The 26,366-nt window shown below is 60.2% G+C and overlaps 1 protein-coding gene across 12 annotated transcripts in view; it reads right to left on the bottom strand.

Moving 5' to 3' along the window:
- RIPOR1 (RHO family interacting cell polarization regulator 1) overlaps positions 1-24,547 on the bottom strand; it is a 31,995-nt gene extending 7,448 nt beyond the window's left edge. For 3 of the 12 annotated variants that reach the window (XM_032121385.1, XM_032121389.1, XM_032121387.1), the window contains exons 1-10: positions 15,429-15,705; positions 4,421-4,547; positions 2,272-2,421; positions 1,871-1,949; positions 1,539-1,562; positions 1,001-1,054; positions 769-921; positions 616-679; positions 490-533; positions 145-270 (exon numbers count right to left, since the gene is read on the bottom strand). In XM_032121385.1, the coding sequence (XP_031977276.1) occupies positions 145-270; positions 490-533; positions 616-679; positions 769-921; positions 1,001-1,054; positions 1,539-1,562; positions 1,871-1,949; positions 2,272-2,421; positions 4,421-4,547; positions 15,429-15,690 (1,083 nt within the window). In that variant the 5' untranslated portion in view covers positions 15,691-15,705. Of the gene's footprint in view, positions 1-144; positions 271-489; positions 534-615; positions 680-768; positions 922-1,000; positions 1,055-1,538; positions 1,563-1,870; positions 1,950-2,271; positions 2,487-4,420; positions 4,548-7,377; positions 7,460-9,891; positions 10,227-10,927; positions 11,325-11,789; positions 12,052-15,428; positions 15,706-16,472; positions 16,497-23,207; positions 23,636-24,388 lie in introns of those variants that run through there. The other 9 variants (XM_032121392.1, XM_032121393.1, XM_032121386.1 and 6 more) reach the window with 9 other exon arrangements.
- Between the last annotated feature and the right edge of the window lie 1,819 nt (positions 24,548-26,366).

Here is a 26,366-nt window from a genome sequence, read left to right as displayed (position 1 = left end):
CTTGGGGACATAGCTTAATGGTGGGATCGGCAGTGCTGGTTAATAGTTGGACTTGATGAGCACAGAGGTCTTTTCCAACCTAAATGACTCTACGATGCAGGAGGATAGCTGGCCCACCCATCCCTGCCCTTTTCTGCACTGTACCTTGATGGAGAGGAACTCGGTGACGAGGGGCAAGAAAACCATTTCCTCGCTGTCCCACACCTGCTTGCTGTTCACCTCAATGCGCCCTCGCAGCTTCCACCGCTGCCGTCCGTACTTCATGAAGATCTGGGGATGCAGAGGTGTGGGTATAGGGGAGACATGACCCCAAGGTGATGGGTGCTCTCTGTATGTCCCCAGGCATGGCCATGGACCCATGTCACCCACCACCACCCACCACCACCCTGCAACATGCCCTCCACGCCAGCACCCACCTACACCCCTGAGACACCCCAAGGACAACAGGGCAGAGGAAGAGCAGAACCCAACCCATATGGTCCCACCAACCTCATACTGGTCACCAGCACAAAGCCGGGCAAAGCCTGCCAGTCCTGCAAGAGAAGGCAGAGGGGCGTCAGCAGGCAGCAGGCAGGCAGGCAGGCAGCAGGACAGGGATGGAGCAGGACATGGTACCTTTCATCCGGATGTGGAACTCGCCCAGCTGGCTCTCCAGCTCATTCTCCAACAGACACATGTTCTGGGAACAGACAGACAGATGGACAGGACCCATCAGCAGCCATCCATGGACTCAGCACCCTGCCAGCCCACCCTAGCCAGGTGTCTCACCTCTGTGTACTCCTTGTAGCCCTTGCTGGCCTCGGCCAGGCTCTCGCGTGCCTCCCGGCTGCCCGGCGAGCCCGTGCTGTAAGCCTTGACCATGTTGTGGGCTCCATCGCGGAGCCGCCGCTGGATGCAGTAAGCCTCATACAGCTCATCTATCTGCAAGGACAGGCCCGAGCTGTGGTGAGGGGCAGGGCTGGGGACAGCACGGCCACCCCAGCACCGCCCCAGCTCTCACCTTGCTGGCGTGAAACTCCAGGCGACGCAGGAAGCGCTCGATTGACTTCACTTGCTGGAAAAGCAGAGAAGATGGTGTGAGCAGCAGTGCAGCCCCTCTGTGGAGCAGCCACAGGTCAGGATGTGCCCTCTGTGTCCCCTGTCCTGAGGCTGGGGTGGGTCCTGGTCACCAGCCCTGCCTGGGAGGTGCAGGGTGGCAGCCAGTGGGAAGCACCCATGTGCTGCAGCCTCCTCCAGACTCCCCTGCTCCAGAAGGCCCTCCAGGAGCCAAGCCAGGCTCCAGGGTGCTTTTTTGTCCCAGCCTCTGAGCTAACCCAAGCCCTGCACTCACTAACAACAGCTTTTGTTTGCCTCAAAGGGGTTACAAGACCATCTCTCCTTATGCCCCACCCAGGGCCACTCTGCCCACAGAGCCCCAGTCCCTCTCCTTCTCAGAGGACACGGCAGCAGGGCAGTGCTAGCGGAGCAGGGCTGGCAGTAGCACATCCCAGGCACAAGGAAGGGGAATACAAGGGGGACAAGACACTGATCCCGCTTACCTTATCCAGATCGTAGAGAAAACCCTGGAGGAGAGATGAGAGGGATAAGACGTAGCACAAAGCCAGCTCTGCCCACCCAAAGAAGACCCAGCACATGGCACCCACCACCCATAGCACAGCAGTGGGACATGCAGCACCCAGCCAGGGCTGGGGAGTGCATGACAGAGGGACAGGAGCCCCAACACCAGAGCCTGGGCTGGCCCCTACAACCCCACAGAAACAGGCTCTGCCCCAGGTACAGATGGACCATGAGTTGCCGCAGCTGTGCCCACAACCCCGGCTGTCTACCCAAAGCACCACTCCCCATAAGGCTCTTCCCAAGTGGCACTCACCAGGCGTGAATTCCTCTTGGACTCACGGATCTGTGTGCTGAGCTTCTCCAGTTCCAGCTGGTGCACCTCCAGGTAGGCTCTGGGGGCAACCACACCATTGGGGTCAGGTTGGGACACTGTGTCCAGGACTTCTGCTCCCCACAGCCCACACCAACCCAACACATGTGGCAACATATCCCCACTCCCTGTTCCAGGACCCAGTTGTGGGAACCCATATATGCCTCTACATGGGATGTGGTGGGATGTGGGACCCCACACAATCTGGGACCCCAAGGCAATGTGCCCAAGAGACCTGCCATGTCTATGCCTGGTGAGAGCAGAGAGCTCCCAACCCCAACCCATGTCACAAGCTGTCTCCATGCCCCTCAGGAGCTCCCTGCCTCCACCCACCCAGCACTTACGTCAGGCCCTTCTTGAGAGCTTCGTACACCTCGTCCAGGCGGTTGGGCTGAGGCACCTTGGGTGGTGGGGACTTGTGGGACATTGAGAACATCCTACTGACCCTGGAGCCAGTCTTGCGGGAGACAGTGGGGGTGAAAGCTGAGAGATTCCTGGGGAGAGAGGCTGGGATCAGCATGCAGCACCAGGGTCTTTCTGGATGCCCCAGCCAGCCTGTTTGGAGACAAGGGTGATTTCTGGGATGGAGGCCAGGTCCACTGGGACCTGCCTGGCCCTCCCAGGACTCCCTGGAAGCCATTCTAAGTGTCCAGCAGGGCTGGAAGACACAGAGCCATGAGACTGGGCAGCACTGCCTGCACCACATGCCTGCAGCCCCCTGGCAATGCATTTGGCTGCCCCAAAGCCATGGGAAAGACAAGGAGAAACCCAAAAATGTGGAGATGGAGAAGAGCAGGGAGGCAACATTGTCCCAGTGGGGTCCAGGAGTTTGGCTGTGATGTAGCCTCTGCGGAGGTGGAGGGTTCCTGGTGCCAGCTGGGGGGAGCCAAAGCAAACAGAGATAGCACCAGCTGGAGTCAGGCTAAATTCCTGGAGTGCCTCTGGGGACATCTCCAGACCTTGTTGGCCTCGAATGGGGCCATGCTGGGCTCCATCCCCAGCACCCAGGTTGCCAGGGGCATAGAGGTGCTCCCTGGGCACTGTGGCAGAGTGAAATATGCCACCTTGTGCTTCCAGGATCAGGCAAGGATCCCAATCCAGCATGGGAGCATCCTGGGGACCAGCAGCCCTGTCACCTCATCACACAGCACAGCGACATGGGGCAGGGACATCCTCACTGATGCTCTGCCTCTCCAGATGTCACCAAACCTGCTGGATGGAGCTGCCTCCCCCGGCTGACCCGCGGGATGCCGACCCAGCACTGGGACCCGAACACCGAACACCACCCTTCCTGCCTTGTGCAATGGAGTCACTCCCCAGCCGAGCGAGCAACGCCTCGCTCAGACCGGCTCTTCCCTTCCTCCTTCCAAAGCATCGTCGCGCCACCGGTGCCCAGGAGACACCATGGGCTCCTCATTTCCCAGCCTCAGGCTGTACCTCCCATCCTGTGCTGCTCTTCACAGAAGTGACAAAAAGACTTCCCCGAATCATCAGTGGGGAAATGAATGTCTTGGCCTCCTCCCAAGCAATGGGTAAGCGCCTAATTTCCACCATTCCTCCTCATTCCTATCCTCCAGGGTCCCTGGAGGCATCTCCCACTAGCATCTCCCCAGCAACCACTTGGCTGCAGGCATCTAAAAGTCCTCCCTCTTCTCTGTTTCTAAGAGGCCCCCTCTGGTACCCACAAATCCAGCAATGAGCTGGTGACCTGGAAAGTGTCACTTTGCCCAAAGGCTGGACAGGACTTGGGGACAAAGTTGATCAGGGCAGGAGGCCAGAGTGCAGGAAGGCTCTGCCTGGAACCCAAGGACTACCTGTGAGAGGGTAGCCGGGAGCTAGGGATGGTGCAGAGGGGGATGGAGGGGAAGTGCAGCACGTGGGGAGGCTCAGCAGAGAGGAGGAGGAAGGGTATGAAGGGACCATAACATCCCCAGTGGCTGGAGAGGCTGGAGCAGGCAACAGCTGCTCCTCACACTGCAGCTGGCGGGCAGCCGGTAAAACCTTTCAAACGATAGGTTTGAGGTGACCCTGAGGAAACCCTGATTCACACCAGCACTCAGCCCCGAAACTGGCTGCCGCAGGATGTCAAGGCCATCAAGACACTTCAAAGCCACCCCAGCTTTACTGCACCCATTAACATTATGAGATGGTCACAGGGAAGCTCTTTTAAGAGCTGGTTGAAGAATGAGGTGAGCTACACCTGCCCCCTCCATGCTCTGGTGGCAGCAGCCACATGGCTGCAGGGTCCTCACCCCACCTGGGGCACAGCATTTGCAGAAGGCTGGGACGATGGGCTCTATCTCCCACGTGGCCTCAGTGTTCCCTGCAGCTCCCTGTGCAACAGCCCCTGGCTACCAAAAAGGTCCCTGAGCGAGATGCTAGGACAGCTGGATGGGAAGGAGCCTCAGGATGCACAGCAGGTCCCACCACAAAGCCCAAGCCTGTCCCTGTCCCTGTCCCTTGTGGCAGGCAGCGTGAGCACCCATTTCCTACCTGAAGGGCCGGTCGGCCGATGAGTTCACTCCGGCGAAGGACTGGCTCCTATTGATCTTGGTGACGAGGACTCGGCGCTGCGGGCGCACAGACAGTGACATCGTTGAGTGTGACCTGGAGGGCCGCCCTGGGGACAATGACACAGCAGGGTCACCAGCAGCGGGGTGAGGACACACAGGCAGGCAGGACTGCCACCAGGACTGAGAATGGCACCCACAGACCATGGGTTGGGAGACTTCCCACTCTCTCAGTCCAAGAACATTCCTGGTGGCACCGGCACACAGATCTCATGCTGCCCCCAGAGATGCTGCTCTTGGTGAAGGAGGGCTCTGGGCACTGTGAGCTCTCAGTGGGCACACCCAGTCGTGTCCCAGCTTGGCCCTATGGGAGTCACAGAAAGGGGCTGATGCCCAGTGCATACCATGGCCTTTCCCAGATGTGTCCGTGGCAAACGCTACATGGTGCCCAAGCCCAGACACCTCCTCCTGAACCCCACCTCGTCCCATGTCCACTGTCACCCGTGCCACCCTGCTGCAGGGGCAGGAAAAGCACAGGGCTGGACCCGGCTGCCCAGCCCTTCGCTGTCTCCTCACTTGCTTCCGCTCGCTTGCTCCAGCAACCAGGAGGGAAACCCAAGGACAACAAAGCACTTTGGAAAGTTCCCAACTTTGCCAGGAACTCTGCATCGGGGAAGAAAAGGCTGAGCCATTCCCTGCCAGGCCCTGGAAAGTCTGCGCAGGCCACATGTGTCCAGCCCCATGGCTGCTGCACCCCTGCCCTCTGCTCCTGGCAGTGACAGTGTCAGGAGCCTTGAAACCACTGCCTGCTTGTCCCCACCACAGCCAGTGCAGTTGATACCAGCTGGGGGTGGAGCAGATTTCTGAGTCTCAGGGCCCAGACCCGTCTGCCACTCCATGTCACAGGAGCCATTCCTGTATCCCTGGTCGGGGCTGGCGCTCAGGGAGGGCATCCCAAAGGACAAGGCAAGAGCAGGGGAGAACAAGGCTCCTGGCCCTGCCACCCCCAGCAGTGCCAGCTGTGCACAGAGAGGAGCCCAGCCTACAGGGCAGCCACAGAGGAGCAGGATGCAGGATGCTCCACTTCATTCTGGCCACCACTGATGGCAGGTCAATCCCTCTGTCCCAGCCAGCCCTGAGCAGAGCTGCGGGAGCTGCTGGGGATGAGCCCACACAGTGCCAGCAATCCCCCACCCCACCAGGGGAGGCCAGGCAGGACCCTGGGGATGCACAGCTTCCCTGGCAGACAGACTGAGCCAGAGCCATCTCCCTACATCCTAAGGGGCTCACTATGCCTTTCCTCCTGTCTCCAGCATGGCCGACAGTGAACAGCACAGGGACACAGGCACTGCTGGGGCTTCTGCCGCCATCCCCACTCCTTCCCCATGCCCAGGACCCTGGCTCGGCCTGGTCCCACACGGCTCACACCCACTCAGCCACCGGTGGGCATCCCCCCGGCACGGTGCCCTTCACCACCCCGCACGTCAGGCTGGGGCCAGGGATTTGCAGCACCCAGAACATGCCAGAGCCATTTGCAGTCAAAGCTAACCACCACCACTCACCTCTATCCCAGTGGAGCCAGGAGGCAGCAGGTCCATCTGGTTTCCCCTTGGGACGCGTGTCCCAGCCCAGACCACAGAGCCACTCGGCGGGTCCCACGGACACGGTTATCTGGGTGCCAGTCCCTCCATTTTCCAGGACAACACTGTCCCAATTAAGCTCATTACGAAGAGCTGTAATCCCTGGCAGCACAGCTGACCTGCAGATTACCCTCTGCAGGGCTCTTTAATCTGCTCCCCATTGAGCGATGAGGGCCTGTGGCACCCGTGCTTGCTCCCCAGCTGGGTGCTACAGCGGCTCATCCATAGGGAGAGCACCCACCATCCCTGGACAAGGCTCTCCATGTGTGGGGCAGGTCCCAGCTCGGGGTGAGGATGGTCCTGCCAGCCTATCCTCCTCCAGCCCACGTTGCCGTTTTGGGGCACAGAGGGACCTCTAAAGGGAGTTTCCCAGGCAGAAGCCTGCACTGGGGAAGGATGCTGAAGGTGTCAGAGGAGAGAAGGATGCCGAGACCATCAGGGGGAGGGGGATGCTGGAGGCACTGGAGGGGAGAAGGATGTTGGGTATGCTGGAGGGGACCAATGCCCCAGCACAACTCCCCAGCAGTCAGAGCAATCCCCAGCCACTTGCCCAGGCACCTCAGAGGCTCCAGCAGCCACTTGTGCCGTGCTGGGTCCTGCTCCAAAGCACTGGAGGCTCCCTCACTGCCACAGGGAGCAGTGGCTGCTGACAGGACCACATCCCTGCGCTCCAGCCCCAGACCCGGCTCTCCCGTGGCACCATGGCACCCTGCGTCCCCAGGCCTGGCATCCTGCAACCCAGATCCTGTGCCAGGACCCCAAGCCCCCTTGGAGGAGTGGGACACCATATCCCTGCTCTGCAGGAGTGATGCTCCAGGAGCCCCAAGGATGCTCCAGTCCAGCACCGGTGGGCAGCCAGCCAGGTGCCGAAGGGCTGCATGAGGCCGGGCAGGCAGGGTGTGGGGTCTCTGTTCCTGGCACGCTTGAGCTTGACTCACAGAGGAGGAAAAATCCCCAGCATAGAGCATTCCTGACATTACCGAGATAAGAGGTACCTGGTACCAGCAGCACAGCCAGCCCCCACAGGGAGCAGAGCCCGGGGCACACTTGGAAGGGACCACCGTGCACCGTATCTTGCCCAGGCTGGTGAGCCCCATGCCAGGCTTACCATGAGGCTGGCACCAGCAGAGCACTGGCACACTCGTGTCTCTGCCATGGGCTAAAGCCCCATGCACATCCTTTCTCTCTCCTGAGCAGGAGAGGTCCTGCCCCAAAGATTCAGCCCCAGCAAGCCCCACTGCCCCCTGCCCTTAGTTAGGGCTCAGTGCTAACAAACCTGCCTCCCGACCAAGCTTTTCACCTTTTCTGCGCCACAGACTGCCTCCAGCTCTCCCAGCGTAGGAAATGCAATCCTGGGAGTGTGTCCGTCTGTCCGTCCTCGGCCAGCACTGCCCGTGGGCAGTGGCCAAAAGGGCAGTGAGCAGCTGTACAGGCAGCACAACGCGGGGTGCTGGAGCCCACCCCGGGGCTCTCCAGCCCGGCCTCCGGCTCCTCTCTCGACGACGCCTGGTGCTCTGGAGATGATTGGGATCCCAAGAATGCTGGTCTGAGCAGCGGAGGGGGCAGTCCGACCGGCTGGGTTGGTCCCAGCTGGTTTCTGTTTCCGACACTCAGACACCAGCCTCAGGTCGCTCCGGCGGGTTTATCAACACTGCCCTGGTCAGAGACGCCCCAAACTGGCTCCCCCCGAGTCCTCAGCCATGCAGCCCTGGGAGCTGGGGGTGCTCTGTCCAGCACCTCCAGGGATGTCACTCATTGAAGGCCATCAGTGCCCAGGGAAGCCAACCCAGCAGCCTCCAGCACCCCTCACCTCGGAGAAGACACCCACGACCAGCCAGCAGCACCTAGAGCGCCCAAGGGGCTTCCTCAGGAGGAGCTGGGCTGTGGGTCCCCACTGAGGCCATCCCCGGGGCACAGCAGGGCACCAGTGTCCCCCAGTGGGGGAAGCCACGATGGACACAGGACCGTCCGTCCTGCCCGTGGTGTCTGGGGCAAGTGGGGGGTCCCACAACACCCCGCCCAAGCACCCTTGGGTGAAACTTGGGCGCACGGCAGGGATGACCTCGGGAGCCTGTGAACTCAGCCCGCTGGCTCGGCTCCCCCCAGAGCAGCCGCTGCATCCGTGTTTGCACAGCTGTGGCCCCGCTGCCCCAACCCAGGCACGTACCCCAGCCCCCGCCGGCCCCTTCCGGCCCCGGGACGGCCCTTGGCCAGCTCCCAGCGTGGGCTGGAGCAGTTCTTCCCTCCCATCGCTCCTCATCCCCCCTCAGCACAGGGGATGGGAGCATCCGGGACTGAAGCCATGCCGCCTTGGTCACAAGGAGCCTGGGAGCCGCCTCTTCCCTGACCTCTCCATGCTCTGCCTCTCCTCCAGGAAGGCAGGACACCCCCGGCTCCTCCTCGTGCTGGGCGAGGAGAGGGACTGGGGGCTTTTGGGAGTCAGATGAGTCAGTGAATGGCATCCCGGCTCCCGTGACTCACTCGGAGAGAAAGTCCCAGCCATAAGGTCACAGCCCCACAGCCCCCACCGGAACAGGGAATGGCGGTGTGGTTGTTTGGGTGCTGGCTGCTCTCGGCAGTTTGGGTTGGATGGGTGCTGCCTGCTCTCGGCCCCATGGCAGTAGGGGCATGGCGCTGATATCCGCCCCTGCGGCCACTGGAGGCTGCTGGCTCCTTGGGCCAAGTGGGAGGGCGGCAGGAAAGGGAAGGAGCTGCGAATGGGAAGAATTGCAGGAAGTGCTTATTTACCCCGCGGAGTATCCCTGCGGAAGGGCAGGGCACGGCACAGGCAGACACTCACAGCCAGTTCCTCGGGGGGGCTCACAGCCCCTGACCCCGCCACTCATCCCATGGGCTCCCTGCCTCCAGCCAGAGGGAGATGCAAACCCAAACTGTGACCAGGAAAGTGGCAACCATTGGGGCAGGGGGTTTCCCGGGGGCTGGCAAAGCTCAGGCCCAATGTGTTCTCTAGGATGGCTCCTGGGAACCAGCCCAGGACCACCATGGTCCTGGTGAAGTCCCCCACCACCAAAGGCACAAACCGAGCACCCAGCCAGGATCCCCACGGACACCGCTCACCTCTGTACCCTGTAAGACGGGGCCGCATCCTGGCCATAGGCACCAGACTCCACTCCTGAGTGGGCTGTGATCCCTCTCGAAGGTTCTGGGATCCTCTAGAAGGATCCTTCTGGAATTGGCATAACCTTGTGGAGGTCCCACATGCCACCTTCCCCCGACCTTCTCATCTCCAGGGCACTGTGTTGGGTACCAGTATCTGCCCCCACAAATCCTGCCCAGACAATTTGGTCCAAGTGCACAAAAGCAGCCCCAAGGCCCTCCCTTCTGCCCAGGTCCCCTGGGGCCACCATGCCAGGGATGCTCGACATGGAGATGGGCTCTGTTTGTCCTCATCAGACATGGGGGCACGAGCAGGGAAAAAAACAGTTTTCCGAGGAAAACTGTGCTGCCATGGCATCAGGCACTGCCGGGGCATCAGAGGTGCATCACCCCGGAGCAGCTGGCAGCTGTGGCCCCTCTCCTGCCTTGAGACGCAGAGCCTGGATCTCAGTGTGGGCAACAGCAACATCAGGCAGCCAAGGGGTTCTATCCTGCACGGACACCCTGTCCTGACACCCCATCACTGCAACCCGTGGAGACAACCGTGTCCCTTGCAGGTGGCGGGTGCGTATGTCCTTGGTGTCCCTATCAGGGAGAGCTTCCCTCCCAAGAAAACTTCTCACCCCAAAAATCCCCGCCTGAGCCCAGCCACGTCACCCCGGGAGCCTCAAACAGCTGGGGGTCCCCAAATTATCACCGTTTGCCTGGGAGCCCTGGCGCTGCCGGTGCTCGGTACCTTTCGCTTTGCCATTCATGGCGTGCTGCGGCAGCACATCCCCCTCGGGCTGGGCTCGGTGTCCCGGGTGGTTGTTGCTCTCGCATGCCGTCCGTCCGTCCGTCTGTCGGCCCGAGTGCGGGGGCCGTGGCCGGAGGGCTCCCCCCGGGCAGCAGTCTCCTCCCCCGCTTCCCCTGCCCGCGGGCTGACATCACTGCCCAGCGCCGCAGCCCCGGCGTGACTCAAGGGGGACGGAGGATGGGAGGACACGGGAGGATGCCTGACCCCCTTGAAGGGAAGAGGCCCCACCAGCACCGGCTACTCCCGGAGCACGGCACAGTTCGGTCCCTATCTTTCCCTCCCCACCCCTCCAATAGGGAAACTGAGGCACAGGCGGAAGGGAGGGGAACACACTGCAAACTCCCCCCCTCCAGCCCGTCTCTGGATCGCTTCCCTTGGAGATCCCCTTCCCACCGGCACCCAGGGCCGGGCACACACCAGGGAGCAGGGCACACCCCGCCCTGCCGAACGCACCGCTGGCCCTGAGCTGCTGCAGTCCCCGAAGCTGGGTGGGGGATGCACAGCCCCTCGCCCCCATCCCTGCCGGCTCCAGTGCGGGCAGGCACAAAGCCGTGGGCAGCTGACGCTCACACCACTGCCGCTCGCTTCTGCATTGCTTGGGTTTAAATATAAGTATATACAAATATAATAAATATATATATAGTTATATTTATGTATATATAAAACCACCGTGGCTTTGCTGTAGGCTTCCCACAGCATGCAATCCCGTGGCATGCCTGTGGGCACCCTCCAAGACCTAGGAACCACTGGGAAAAGGGTTTCCTTGCTCAAAAGTCCCTGGTTTGTATCCTGAGTCTCCAAAGCCTTGGAGGAGCTCTCTTCAGCCAGAGCTTCCTCACAGGGCTCTCCAAAGATGCTGGGTGCAAATCCCATGTGGGAATGTGTGTCCTGCTTCCCACGGGGGTCCAGCTCCCACAGGGCAGTGTGGCAGACCTACCTGCCCTCCATGCCAATTCCAGCAGCCAGCAGCACCTCTCAGGCCCACAACTCCCTGTTTAGTGCCCTAAACAACCAGGAGACTCTGTGGCACAGATGTCACCATGCTCCAGCGCTGTAGGTCCCTGCACAGCTCCTGGTCCTGGGAATACCCAATCCTGGCACCCTCCTCCAGGTTGGACAGAGGCTGGAGCAGCCAACTGTATCCAGCCTGGGATCAGCTGCCCTCACCACGTCACTGGGGCAGGAAGAAACACCTCCCTCTCAGGCTCCTTTCCTGTTTGCTGCTGATTTTAGAGCAAGGTCAGGACAGGTTCAGGAGGAAAAGCACTGGGACAGAGTCTTGGGGGTCCTTGCAGGTATGAGGTGCTCCCACAAAGTTAAGCCCTCCCCCAGAGAGTGAGCCTGTTGTGGGATTGCTTCCCCAGCCCAGAGCAGGTACCCTCCCTGCAGGTCCTGCAGGGGACAAGAGGCATCAGGGGCTTCCACATAGGGTGGCATGGCTGTCCCACTGTGGGCACCCACACGTGGCTCTGGAGGCAGCCACAGCCAAGCCTGCAGAGCTGGGGTTGCAGCGGTGTCACCAGAGAGTGCTGTGATTCAGGGTACCCTCAGGTCCCAGGGCCCAGGTGGGTGCCTGGGGGGGTGCACAGCACCAGCCACATTGGGAGAACAGTTGGGAAAAAAGCTGGTGAGGCTGGGCCGGTTCTGAGAAGCACCCAAAGAAAAACCATCCCAGGTGCCCACCGGCCTGCAGCGTCCATGCCAGTGCCACAGGCCTGCGGGAGCCAGCAGCCCAGCACGCTGCAAAGCCCATCTCCACCCCAGCCTTCCAGAACCTGCATGAAGACCATGTCTCCTACCTCGTCTGGATGCGATGCATCCCCCCAGCTCTCCCCTCCGATGGGCAGAGTCCCATCCTGGTGGCTGCTGTGGGCAGTGGCCACCACCCGGCTTTTCACCCCGTGCTGCTTCTCCCCAGGGAATGGCATCACTGCCGGCACCGCCCCGGCTCTGACCATCCTTGTGCAAAGCCTGTGCCGTGCTGGCAGCTGTGCGGAGCCAGTGCCCGGCACACGGCCAGGCAGCGCGCCCGCAGCGCTGGCCCATGCCAGCTTGTTTGTTCTCATTAAAGGTTAATGACAAAGCCACGCTAAAGCTGCCCCAGCCGCGGGAGGGGCATTCCCCGGTGCCACGCAGAGTGAGGGGACTTCCAGGCTTCCCTCGCAGAGGGGTGACAGCCAGGCTGTGCTGCTTGTGGGGACTCTGCCTCTCCACAGCCTGCAGTCCTGGGGGGATCTCTGTGGCAGCTGACACATGGGTGAGGTGCCTGGCATGGCACCATCCCGGGCATCACCCTTGGGGAGACCACCAGGAGCAGGCAGAAGACAGGGTCAGGCATTCCAAAAGTGGCAGAGGACGCCAGAGGAGGACAAGTCACATCAGCCATGCCCTCTGAGCACCTCACAGGACCCTGCACGGCATTTGGCGGGGCTTGACAGCTCAGGACACCTTGCCAAGGGAGGGCAGAGGAAGGGCACAAATCATGCCAGCAGCGCCAGGGTGGTAATTGAGTTAAATGAGCCCCTGTTCCTGGTTTGGCTGGGGATAGGGAGTGGGTGCAAGGAAGAGGACATCTCCATGTGACTCTCCATATCAGGGGGCTTCCCTGGATAGTCACCACTCTGGCTCAGCTCAACCAGCCAGGGTGGCTGCCTCAATCCCTCCTCCACAGCAGGGACGTGGGTGTAACACCCCAGGTGCTCCCTTTTTGGGGGTGTCCCTTTATGTCTTCTCACCAGGCCTGGGGAGCTGCCCTGGGCATCCCCACCCCAACCACAACAGCTGAACATGCAAACAAAACACTGTGCGCAGCCACACTTGGACACACATGTACAGCCACGGCCAGTTTGTGCCCAGGCAGAAAAATCCAGGAGGTTATTCCCACTTCCCTGCCCTCCATGGGATAGAAGACCAGCTTCCCATAGATCCCACGTCCTTCCAGCAGAGTCCTAGGGAAATTCTCCAGCTTCTCCCTGCTGGCCCGGGGACCACCAGCACTGAGGCTGAGCCCACCCAGCCCCTGGAGAAACCACCAGCCCTAACACGATGCTGCCCTGGTGGCACCAGCACCGAAGGCCAAGGTGATGAAGAAGCTATTTCAGGCTGTTTCGGACAAGTACTCCCCAGCCACAGACATCCTTGAGGCTGGGAATGTCACCACAGCTGGAAACCTGACAGGAAAGGGCATAGGCCAGCCTCAGTCAGTGTCAGAAGTCATGGCTGGCCAAAAAGGTTTGTGGAGATGGAGTCAGCACCAGCCTGGTGAGGGGCCAAAAAGCTCCTGGCCATGGGGGAGACCTGGGAGAGGGCAGGAGATGACAATTTTGGCAAGAAGACACACAGTCATGGCTTGAAGGAGAACCACAGTGAGTGACCAAGTGACTTGTCCTGGGCTGGGACAGCAAGTGGTCACCTCCACCACAGTGCTACTTCTCGGACTTTCTGCTAAAACTGGCAAAGCCAACTCCAAAAAATCCTGGGAGCCCAAGGCAGAGTTTTTTGCGCAAGGTGGATGACCTGAGGGCTGGAGAAGGACCAGCCCTTGTGCCAAGCCAGGCTCTACCCAGCCAGGCTGGCCCCAGTGCCCGTCAGCAGCATCCCTTCCTGAAGGGGCTGGGCATGGGGCGGTAGCAGACTCAAGCCCTCCCCCCTCGCTTCCTCGCATCGTCCCCACACAGCAGCAGAAATAGAAGCGATATAAATGGCAGCCCTATAAATAACCCCAAAGCACGCGGCGGGGAGCTCGTCCCAGCCCAGCACTGGCCTCAGCCCACGCAAAGCCAGGGCTTGGGCTGCCTTCACTGTGCCCTGGGGATCTTGAATGCCAGCTGCTCCCTGCCTGCCATGGATTTCCCAGGGTCCTGTCCTTTAGGTCAGTGCCATGGCAGGAGCTCCAATGCACCCGCTGAGCCTCAGCCACGGGCACAATCTGGAGCGCAGCCTGATGGCATTCCTGGGGGACACCCTACGCCCATCCAGCTCCTCCTGTCCAGCCAGCACTGGACCATGCCCATCTCAGGCACCCTGCTGCAACCCAGCCTGCAGATTCCTGGGCAAAGCAGCAGCTCTGGCCAGGAGCCTCAGCAAGGCTTGAGAAGAGATCCCCCCTGTCCTCACTACCGTCCTCACTGCACATCAACAGTTATCCCCTGGTTGCACCCCAAAACCTCTCAGCTGCCCACCCCAACATCTCCCATCACTGCCATGTCCACTGCTGCCCCCCGTTTCCGTGCTCAACCCCATGATGCCATGTCCCCCATGGGGACTCAGCCACCACCACGCCAGGGATACCACCACGCCACCACAGCTCCTCTCCACCCAGGGGACTGTGGCAATGCACTGGGGACCCCCACGAGCCGAGAGGAGGCAACGCCACTGGTGACAAGCTGATGACAAGCCCTGCACTGCCGGATTTTGTGCGGCATCACGGCCTCACGTCCCAGCCCTGCCCGGGGGACGCAGTGAGGCCACCAGCCAGGAGACGGGAGTCATGGGGTTTATAGGACGGCCAGGACTTCCCAGTGCCCTCGGGAGTCTCCTCTGGGAATGTGGCAAAGGTAAAACCCGCTGAGGCTGTTTGCACGCCCTGGGATGGCCGGAGGTGCGGCAGGGGAAGGGTTAATGGTGCGAGGCCTTCCCGAGCACTTCTTGGCAGGCTGGGAAGGGCTGGGAGACAGGAGGATCGGGCCAGCAACAAAGCGAGATCTGTCTCATTAATTCCTCCGAGCATTCCTCCCTCCGTCACCCTGGAGGGGAGGAGGAGGCAGCACCCAGCTGACATGCTGCACCCAGGTCCCGCAGGAGCCCACCCGGGTCCCGCCCGGGCGCAGGGGCGGGATGGGGGAGATGGCTGCAGCTTCTCCCGCGGGATCCAGGGCTCTGGCGTCCCGCAGGCGCTCGGGCACGGCCCTGTATGGGCACGGGCAGCTTTCCCTTCGCCCGCCGTACCCCTGCCCGTACCCCTGCCTGAAGCCTCAAGGGATTCGGGGCACGACACGGTTCATGCCACCAGCGTCACCCCAAACCTGGGAGAGAAAGAGTGGCTGGAGAAGCTGATACATCCCAGACAGGGTCTGGGGGGCACCGGCTGACATTGGGGGTGCTCGCCCTGATATCCCACTGTCAGGCAGCTCCTTCTCCGGGCGTCTCCGGCCATGGTCCCGGCCGGGCCGCGGCGTGCGGAGGATCGCACCGATCCGCAGTGGGGCGGAGGAGCAGAGCCCCGTGTCCGTGTCCCCGTCCCCGTCCTCCCGCCGCGCCCAGACACCCCAGCGCGGCGTGGGGCGCCCACCGGGGCTGGCGGCACAGGGGACGCGGGCGGGCGGGCGGTGGCTTGCGGCGACGTGGCCCCCCAAGGGTGTAGCCCTGCTAAGGCCACTAACCCCGCTCCCCCCGACCCCCCCGTGGCCGCGGGGTGCGGAGGTGCGGGTGGCACTCACATGTCCCAGGAGAGGCGGGGGACGAGGCGCGGGGCGAAAGCGGGCCTGGCTCGGTGCATCCCCTTTGTTCCACTCCCATGGACGGGAGCAAGCGGGGAGTTCGTGCAGGCTCTTGGCAGCGCCCACCCCGGCTCTCTCCATGGAAACGCGGGAGCCATGTGATTTCGGCAGGAAACCACGGCCCAGCCAGCGCCAATGGCAGCTGCATGGACGGGAGCACCTCCCTCCCCGAGGCGACCAACACCGCTGCCGCCACCGCCATCGCCACCACCGCCACCACCAACACCGCCACTGCCACCGCCGCACGGCCCTGCGGGGGTCCCGGACCCGCCGGCCCATCAGCATTCCACGGGGGTCCACAAGCCCCACCTCCCCCGGGGCGAGGGGAGTGGGGGCAGCCCGGCTTGCTTGGCCCCCGGCTGTTTGCCTTCCTGCCGCACACGGCGCCCACAGCCTCCCCCTGCCAGGGAAGCAATGGCTGGAGCAACACCTCCTCCGTCACCCCCCTCTCCCCCCACGAGGGCCACCACAGCCTCCCCGGCTTCAGTGCTCCCTGACAGACCCCGGGCGTGTTTCACACTCCGGCAGTGAAGTGACACGACCAAGGCTGTGCAGTCAGTCGGTGGCAGAGGGAACACCCAAACGTCCTTGCTCCCAGCTCTGTGACACCCAGCACCCCACCCTGCCTTCCCCCCACAGCTCCTGCATCCAACTGAGCCATGCTCAGACCTGTGCCAGTCAGAAAGTCCACTCTGGGGGAGCAGAGCATTGGCACTGACCCACATTCCCCATCCCACCAGCTTCCAACCTCCATGGGGAATGAGCAGAGGAGCACTCCCAGCTTCCCCAGCTAAGGGACAGGCAGCCCCAGTGTAAATGCAGGCTGTCACCAAGGGATGCCACAGTCACACTCTGCTGCTTCTACAACTACCAGTCTTGCTTCCTAAACCCTGACAGCTCTGAGCATCCCTGAAGGTGGAGGGGTGCCTGTTGGGGGGATGCACCCTGCTCCTCCTCTTTCTCCCAAGACCATCTTTCTCCTACCTGTCCCAGATCCTACTGAGTCGACCCAGTTTTAAATGAGACCAATGCCTTCGCAGCCCTGGTGAGACATCCTCCATGCAAGGACGAGGCAGCGCAGTGCTCCTGCCAGCCCTGTGAGGCAGAAACACTAATTAGACCATCATCAGGTCTTGGAGCCCAGTGGAGCAGGGCAATATCAGTGACAAGGACATCATTGCACCACTCTCACTCTCCTGAGCCCACACCAAGGAGCAGAGCATTGCTGCCAAGGTTGCTCAGTGAGAACCAGGGCGTCCCAGCACCCAGCCCAGTTCTCCAGGCTGGCCTGGTTACAGGGAAGGAGAAGTGATGCAAAGATAGGAGAAGGGACAGCAGGTCCTGAGGCCACCAGGGAAAAGCCAAGCCAAAAGGCCAACAAGGAGAGGCTGCAAGGGTGGATTCACCAAGCCATGTGGTTGATGAATCCCAGAATGGTTTGGGTTGGAAGGCACCTTAAAGACCATCTGGTTTCAACCCCCTGCCATGAGCAGGGACTCCTTCCACTATCCCAGGTTACTCCAAGCCTCATCCAACTTGGCCTTGGACACTTCCAGGGATGAGGCAGCCACAGCTTCTCTGAACATCCTGTGCCAGGGCCTCACCACCCTCACAGGGCAGAATTTCTTCCTAATATCTAATCTAATCCTGCCCTCTGTCACTTAGAAGCCATTCCCCCTTTTCCTGTCACTCTGTGCTCTTGTCTAAAGTCCCTTTTCAGGTCTTTTGGAGCCCCTTTAGGTACTGGAAGGGGCTCTAAGGTCTCCCTTGAGCCTTCTCTTCTCCAGGCTGAACAGCCCCTACTCCCTCAGCCTGTCTCCACAGCAGAGATGTTCCTGACCTCTGAGCATCTTCGTGGCCTCCTCTGAACTTGCTCAAACAGGTCCACATCCTTCTTATTTTGGAGTCCCCAGACTGGATGCAGTGCTGCAGATGGGATTGCACCAGAGCAGAGCAGAGGGGCAGAATCCCCTCCCTCAACCTGCTGCCCATGCTGCTGAGGATGAACCCCAGGATACATTTGGCTTTCTGGCTGCCAGCACAAACAGCCAGGTCATGTTGAGCTTCTTGTACAACCGACACCCCCAAGTCCTTCTCCTCAGGGCTTCTCCCAATCCATTCTCAACCCAGGTCCCAGTGCCACAATGTCCCTGTCCCACTAGGGTGACCCACCATGTGCTTGGTGTGCTCAGCTCACTTGATCCATCATCCCACCTGGATTGAGTGGGGGTCTGGATCCCACCCACACCCTGTGCATGGTGTCACCACTGAAAATTTTCAGCTGAAAGTGACCTCCAAGGATTATTGGGGCCAACTGCCTGAGCACTTTAGGTCTGCCACCAAGTTAAAGCATGTTACTAAGGGCACTGTCCAAATGCCTCTTAAGCACCGACATGCTTGGGACATCAACCACCTCTCTCCAGGAAGTCTGTTCCGGGGTTTGACCACCTTCTTAGTAAAAACTTGGGGTGCCTGGAGGTAGATTGACCCACACCACCACATTCCACTTACCTATGCACCACCATCCCAAGGTAAAACCCCATTCCTGGTTGCTGCTGGGGAGCAGCTGTATCCCTGCAGGCAGCAGGAGAGGGGATTGCACCCTCCCTTCGGCCACATGCCTGCCTGCCCTGCCAGGCTGGGTTGTGGAGCCAAGCACTCCCTGTGCCAAGGTCAGGGCTGGCACACCGCACTGGCTGCTCTGGGAGCTTGCTCAGCACGGACCAGCTTGGCAAACAAAAACAAGGACAGGCTCCTGCCCGAGTTCCGGCAGCACCCCTGGCCTGCCTGCCCTCCAAAACTGCCTCCTGGATTTATGGAGGTATGGTGCCTGCTGGCAGGCAGGAGTTAAGCCTCCCAGCATTGATTTGGATACTCCTGGGTTAGCCTTTCCAGCATGGATGCAGATAATCTTGGTTTAACCCTTTCATTATGAATATGGATACTCCTGGGTTAATCTTGCCAGCATAGATATGGATGGATACTCCTGGTTTAATCCTTTCATTATGGGTACGGATACTCCCGGGCTAACCCTTCCAGCATGGATATGGATACTCCTGGACTCCTGTCCCTGAAGGAGGCTTCCCAGCAGTCCGGTTGGGAAGCTGAGCATTGGTGCAGGCAGGAGTCCCTGAGCCCAAGGGCACTCTGTCTGAGAACCTGCTGGCATTAGTGAGCTCCTCCCAGCACAGGATTGCACCTTTCCAGAGCCTGGTGACCCAAGACCACTCCAAGCACATTCCCCTCCTCCTGGCAGCTTCAGCAGCAGCTGTGCCAGCTGCCTGCAGCCGCCTACCGTGGTGCAGAGAAAGGTCTGAGCCGTCAGCGGAGCCCCGCACCGCGGGTCTCTGCCCAAATTGCTCTTCTCACTGCAGGCTGGGCCTGGAGCCACGTCTTCCTCTCCCCTCTCTCTGGAGGGCTGGAGGCCAGCCCTTGGCTCCAGGCTGGAGCTGCTGCATGCTCAGCATTCCTGCTCAGTGCTGGAGCAAGGCAGCACACACAGGCCAGGGCTCCAAGCCTTGCGCCGGGACAGCCACATGTGCTGAGCACACTCAGAGCCTGGCCACCACCTCCAGGAGCAGCTGAGGTGCCTCCACAGAGCCTGCCACAATCCCTGCCACCATCCCTGCCACCGCCTCGGAGATGAATGTCCGGCATCCCAGCACCAAGCTCCGCATCCCTCCAGCTGCGCATTTTTGGGGAGCACAACCTGGGAGAAAGCTGAGGGAGCCAGGGCGGCGCTGATGCAGCATGAGCAATGTGAGCTGCCGCTCCAGCTGACTCACCGGAGCCCTGGCCACGCTCGGGAACTGGCCGGCAGCACAGAAAGGCTGTGCCAGCAGGTCCTCTGAGCTCTGCTGGAAAACCTTCCCCGACACACTCGGGGCCAGCTCACAGCGGCAGCAGTCTGGGGCACAGCCCTGACCCAGCCTGTCCTTTTCTATGGGGCAGAATTGCTTGTCCCAGCACTTTGCCTGCCCCCGGGGCTGGGAAAAGGGAGGACAGGATACCCCCAGAGTGGCCATAAACCTACTCAGTGTCAGGCAGCATTGGGTACTGGTCAACTCTCCCAGACTCTAGCCAGAAATCCAGAATCTGGGTCAGAGCTTTGCAGCAGAGCCAGGACATCCAGCCTGTGACTTCATCAGGTCCAGCCCCAGCATGGGCCAGGAGGTTAAGGAACTGCAGAACAACCCTGGTCCAGACTCTCTGGCCACCAGCCAGCTGTCCCCCCTCCTAACTCCCTTCTCCACCCCAGGAAGGTGGCTGGCAGCATCTCCAACCCCTATCCCAGCTCAGCCTGGGGGGCTGAACATCTCCTGGGACCACTCCACCTCCTGCAACCAGGCAGCCATCCCCACCTCAGCACAGCAGGAACCAGCTCACGCACACACCCGTAGGATCACTCCCAAAGTATCCATGATTCACAAGATTCCTACAGTCCCTTGGCATTGTCCAACACTGAACAGGAAGGCTGAGGCTGTGGGCAAGCCCAGAAACCAGCCCAGCCCAGCAGATGGAGCAGGGCAATTGGCAGCTGGACCATGGCACAGATGGACAATGGCAAAGGTATCAGCAGGCTGAGGATTCAACATCACACCAGGTGAAGCAAAGCTTGGCCAATCAAGCTGGCTGAGGTAGGAATACATTGCCCCAAATGGTGCTGCAAGGATTTGAGTGCAAAAGGCCATTCGGAGCACAAGGTGTTTTGGCAGGGCTGAGTCTACAAATTCAGCAGAGCTGTATGCAAATGCATGTAAATATCGTCCTCCCAAGCAGCACAGGGGATCCCACACACACCCTGATCCATTCCACTGCTGAAGTGGGGTCCCTGTACCCCCGTGAGCAGCACCTGCTACACCCAAGAGCAGAGTGAGTCCATCTGGGAACAGCCAGTGGGCACCCACGTTGGCCTCCCAGAGCGTGAAAGTGCTTCCTGCAGCGAGCACCAGCCTCCAGCAAAGCTCCCTCCCCTCCAAAGAAAACAACAAAGAAAATGCTGGGATGGGGATTAAGGAAATGAAACTGGCTGTGCAGGGTAAGCAAGGATAGGAAGTGGCTGTGATATCTCCTCTCCCAGCTGGCCTACAGCTCTCCCAGCCCAGAGCCCACAGCACAGCACATCTAAACCCAAGGGAAATCACATGCTGGGGAGTGTGTTGAATAACTGGGAGGTTTCTGAGCGATCCCTGCTCCTGGGATGGAACAGGCACTTGGGGAGCCTCTGTGCTCCCACACTAGCACTTCCATGCTCTCTCCATCCCAGCACAACATGCAGGGAGACCCCCTGACACCACGAGCTGCACTCTGCTTCTGAAGCTGGCACTGTGGGGTGGCATCTCAGGAGTTTTGCTCTCATAGAATCATTAAGATTGCAAAAGACCTCTAAGATCATCAGGTCCATTAACCCCGCACTGTCATGCCCACCACTAAACCATGTCCCCCAGATGCCGCATCCATGCATTTTTTTGAATACCTCCAGAGGTGGTGAGGCCACCATTGCACCTATTCTACCTCTCCTGGCTGGTGGTCCAAATGGGTTTGTGCTGGGAAGAGTGTCTCTGGAGGAAAGCAGTGGCAGTCAAACAGAAAACCAAGACTAAAACCAGCTGCTAAAAGCCGCCGGGCGGGTAGGGGTAGCAGAGGGGGGACATGCCAATAGCATGGATCCTGCCACATCCTCCCCACCCAAGAGATGCCCCCAAGCAGGGCCCATTCCAGCCCTTGTTCATGCCTCTAGCACATGTGTGAATGCCACCAGCCCCAGGCTGTGGCTCCAGCCGGTCTCTCCTGTATGTGTCACATGTCCTGGCATGCAAGGGCCAGCTCTGTTTACATGCGCAAGTCTCAGATTCTCCTGCTGGGGATGAGTCAGGCTTCCCTCGACACCCCGCTGAGGTGGCGGTGTCAGGGCCCCAGCTGGCGTTTGCCTCCCGAGCGGCACAGAGCCGGTGGATGCCAGGCTGGGGAATGGCTGGAAAGGGCTCACACAGCCCTCTGCCTGCTTTCCATCCCACCCAGAGCCATCTGCAGCAGCACGGAAGGCACTGGAGGCTGGAGAGCACTGCCAGGAAGCTCTCCCTGGCTCGGCTCCACCAGGTCAGCTTCCTTCCCCTCCACCCCACAGGCATGTCATGGCTCAGCGCGGGGCAGTCAAACCCGGAGCAAGCCCCCAGCCACCTCCAGAGGGTCTAGTATGGGTGGGATGGCCAGGCTGCTGCTGAGAAACCCTCATGTCTGCAAAGCCTTGGGGTGCTGGGGTGTCTCCTGGGGTGCCAGCTCACAGGAGAGAGGGATCCCCTGGATTTGGGACCCCCAGGGACAGAGGCTGGAGCTCGAAGGAGAAGCCACCCCTCTTCCCATCTGCACATTGCCAGGAGATGCTGAGCTGCTGCTGGACTTGTGGGGTGGTGAGATGGGTGCCAGCTGCACACCACTGCCCAGCCTGTGCACAGTGGCAACCAGCAGTCTGCCCTATCCAGAGGGTCCCCAGCTGAGTCAGAGTGAGCATCCCAGGAGACAAGAGAAACCCCAAAACACCCCAACCACATCCAGCTCCCCCTTCCCTTTCATTGCTCTCAGTCCTTGCTTTCTGCTCCCCTTTTCCACATATCCCAGAATCAGAAAAGCCCTCGTCTGAGGAGAGAAACCTTTTCCCTTTGCTCCCAATTTTCCCAGTGTGGGAAAAGATCCTTTTTGGATCCCCCCACCTGCATCCCCCTCGCTGTGACCGGGGCTGGGCTGGCTCTGTGCGAGCACAATAACCAGAAGTGTGTGGAGCCGCTGGAAGGAGCGATGTTCCCGGATGGTATGCAGCCCTGACAGCACTGGCTCTGCTTTAAAGGGTAACTTTATCCTGTAATAACAAACAAGAGGAGCCAAGTTCCTCCCCAGCATCACTTCCCTGGCTCCGAGGAGAGGGACATGGGGGAGAGAACTCATTAGAATGAGCTTGGATCCTTGTTCTTGCCATCACAGGGTCTTAACTCCACTCCCTTGAGACAACAAGGGGGGGAAGATGCTCCAGGGCAGCAGGTCTGGGTCAAGAGTTGGAACAGACACATTTGTGTGCTGACATGCTGGGGACGGAGGAGATGACCCCTCTAGCAATTCCTGTCCTGCAGACAGCAGCAGGAAGCCTGCCACAGCCCATGGCATGCCCTGGGCAGCTGAACCCCATCGCCATCCCCACAGCCCCCCCCACACGCACACAGCACCGGACAGGCACACTGGCATCTCGGCACAGTGCCAGCCCCAAGTGCAGCCACCTGGGAACTTGTTCTGCAAGAGCTGGAAATTCAGGCCCAGCTGGTGCCGTGGGATGGGCAGGGAGAGGCTGACCTGCTGCAAACCCCTGGCAGGACCCTGCAGAGCAGGACTGGGTGCTACGGCCAAGGCATCACTCTGGCAGCATCATCCTTTTTGTGGGCACCCCTGGGGGAAAAGGCATGGGCAGAGCCCAGCTGTGGGAGGAAGGGCGAGCACTTCTCTGTGACCCACGGGTGCACCCTCCTTGCTCCCAAACCGGTTTTTTTCTGAAGATCCATGGGTGTGGCTGTGCCAGGGCCCCAGGGCACAGAGCAGGCAAACCTCTGGTTTATTCTGTGGGTGCACAGGGGGCACTGGGGCATGTGATGGGCTCATCAACATCTATGGTGTGTTCACAGGGGATGTGGATCATCTGCATCACCCCATCAGGCTCAGCAGTGGGTGACCTACCTCTGCTCCTGCAGGGACACTGATGCTCAGGAAAGGTGTCCCTCGGTGGTCATCACCAGGGAGGGCACAGCCCAGCCTGTGCTGATGGGGCACTGATGCCCCCTCCCTGCCAGTCGAGAAGTGGGGGCAATTTGGCACAGCTCAGTTGTGTGAGAAGATGACAATCTGGAGAAGGCTGCTGAGATGTTCTGTCTGATTTCCACTTCCCCAAGGAGCACCTCTGTAGATCCTGGGGTTTGATTAAATCCCAGCCTGTCAAACGAAGCTGGTGAAGTGCTGCAGTTTTCTTCCCCAAGATGGATTGCCTCCAAACTCCTTATTAGGGGTTTGGGTTAAGTCTGTGCGAAGCTGGTAAAGCTGCTGCCTCCATGGTGCCCCCCAGCAGACCAGGGGGCTTCCAGAGGAAGCACAAGGCAGGATCCGACCAGCTAAAAAGGGGAAGAGAGAGGAAGGAGGGAATCATAGGCATCTAAAGCTTTCAGAGCCTTAGAGGTGACAATGACAGCGTCTGCCCTCTGCAAAAGGGGCTGTGGGAGACCCATGGGAGACAACATGGCTTGGGAGAGATGAGTCAAGGGCTGCTGCTGGTTGCCAGAGAGGCAAAGCCTGGAGCAAGCTCCCAGTACCAAACCACCCTCCTAGGGCAGTTGTGAAGCCTGCCCGGCTCTGGCTGACTGGAGTGGAGAGCACCAGGGCAGGCACCAGTGGGTTAAAAGCTTGAGGTGGGACTTGGTGAGCTGCTTCCTCCAGGCAAACAATAACACAGAGGAGGGAGAAGGGATGCATGGGGCTCTGCAGGGACTGATAGCGATGGAGCAACCCCAGCCCTGCAGCTGCAGCCGTGCCAGAGGAACCCTCAGCACATTATCTGCTGGTCCCACTCAGCTTCCTTAGCAGCCCTGGTGCAGCAGGGACCGGGTTGTTCCTCCTCCAGAGCCTCATTTCTCATGGACCCAAGTTGGGTCCCTGTGCTTTGATGGCAGCCCTGGACCCCAGCACCCCCCAAACCCTGCACTCCCAGAAAGTCCAGCCTTCCCAGCACCGGTGTTTCCCACTGCTGGTGCCTCTGACAATGGTCACCCAGGGTTCTGAGCCCCACGACCGCGGTGTCACCCAGCACATGGTCCCCACCGTGACCGTCCTGCTGCCCCATCCCCCCACGTCATGGACAGTGCCCACACCTTGGCAGAAGAAAGATTTGGCTGGAAGACGACTCCTGCAAAGGGGATCTCCAGGTCCTGGCTGGGGTCCCTGCAGTTCTGGTTGCCTCTGCTCTTGGTCTTTCCCAGCAAAGATCTGCTGCACCTGGAGCTGCTGCAGCCTGGCCACGCTGGCTGGTGTCCCAGCACTTCCTCGTGTGCGGCTGTTTGTGACCTGCCTGCTGCTCCACCTCCGCAGCTGCATCGCTGTCACAGGAGCAGCCCTTTTCCGTTCCGTTTCCTTTTTTTGACCCTCTCCTCCTGTAGCAGCCTTTGCCTTCCACGGAGGCTCTGCCTGCTGCCATTCACCCCACTCGGGTGTGGGAGGGTGTCTCTCAAAATGGTCTTGCTCAAAATGGGACTGGCAAGTCAGGTCAGGACTCCTGGTGTCCTCACTGCTCCTACCCCAACCCACAGACCTGCCTGACTCCAGCTCCTGGTGCAACAAGTCTTTGCCAGTGGCTATTGGTCTGGAGTAAGGCAGCTGCTGGAAGACCCTGGGAAATGCGGGCTTTTCCCTCCACTGAGGACAATCCCTGGAGCCTGGAGAGCTGCTGGGCTCCCTGGAGCAGAGAGATGTTTGCCCCCAGATGTTACTGTGGCTCCAAAGGGGCTGGGGGAGGCTGTCTGAGCTGCTCTGGGTGACAACTTCCCCACCCATGGTCTTTGGAAGTCCCCAGACATGTTTCCACGACCTTACGCAGCCTCAGGAAGAATCCCAAAGAGGTTGTCCAGCTTTCCCTACTGCTGGAACCAACGCTGGTCCAGCTGGCACCTGTGCCCCACCTTCAGAACAGAGATGGATCAGCTGCTAAAAGCAGATGGATCCTAAATCACATTTACTCTGTCCAAACCTGCCTGTGCTCCCAGGGAGCAGCTAGAGCTGGGATTTCAAGTGTCTCCTGGGGCACTGTACTGCACCCAGTGAAAGGACACAGGGCTGTGTGCTGCCATCCCAGTGGGCAGGGGGGACGCTGAAGTCTGACACTTCCCAGGAAATAAGCCTGACACAAAGGGCAAAGCCAGCAAAGGGAGGGAAGGAGTGAGGCAGGAAACATCAGGCAGGAGAGGAAACAGGGAAGATAATCAGCTCCATGAGCACAAACACCCGGAACTTGTGCAAAGGAAAAGCCGACACCACTTGGCAAGCATTTGAGCAGGGAGACCTGCCCATCTGGCCTCTCGCTGAGGCTTCCTGAAGAACACGTGCCCTGGAGCACTTTAAGGTTCTCAGGGGTCCCGGGCCTCCAAATTACCATGGGTGGCACAGTTCCTGGTGGCTCAGCTCCAGCATGTCCTGCCTGGGATGAGCCTTGTCTCAGAGGGTGGAAGGATGGGCTCCTGGAGAGCAGCTGGCTGCACTTGTGAAGGCAAAGCACTCACCAGGGGTGAATCCCAGTTGCAGAGAGAGGTCCAAGTTGGGTCATCCTGCCCCAGTCTCTTGTTGGCTTGAAAAATGGGATCAACTGACCTGTTTCCACTTGGTTCTGCACAGCAGTTAGTCTGCTATCCTCGCACCCAACGGGAAGACCACCGCACTGGGATTCCTACAGGCTGATGCTCCAGGTGTTTCAATGCCCAGCAGTGCCCTGGGGTTAGTTCTTGTCCCCAGCAGCTGTGTCCAGTACTGCAGAGCTTCCCACTCCTCCTCCTACCACCTTCAGAACACAGTGCTGCCCATGCCCTGGATGACCTGACCACATCCCAGGTGATGTCCCAGGCTGATGGAGCTTGTCCCAGCTGCCAGCAGTCCTGTCTCCCGCCATATCCCCAAGGGAGCAGTGACACACATCTCACAGGGCTGGCAACGACCACGAGGGGGATGACGACTGTAAGCTGTCAGCAATCCATGGTGGGATCTCTGGCATTGCTCATCTCCCAGGATCCAGCATGTGATGTGGGAGAAAGGGAGAAACATGGAGAGAGATGGGCATGGAGCCAGCCTGTGGAGACTGGCCAG

This window comes from Corvus moneduloides, chromosome 12 (assembly GCF_009650955.1).
Source record: "Corvus moneduloides isolate bCorMon1 chromosome 12, bCorMon1.pri, whole genome shotgun sequence".
Taxonomy (NCBI): Eukaryota; Metazoa; Chordata; class Aves; order Passeriformes; family Corvidae; genus Corvus; species Corvus moneduloides.
This window is presented reverse-complemented; position numbering and strand designations above follow the sequence as displayed.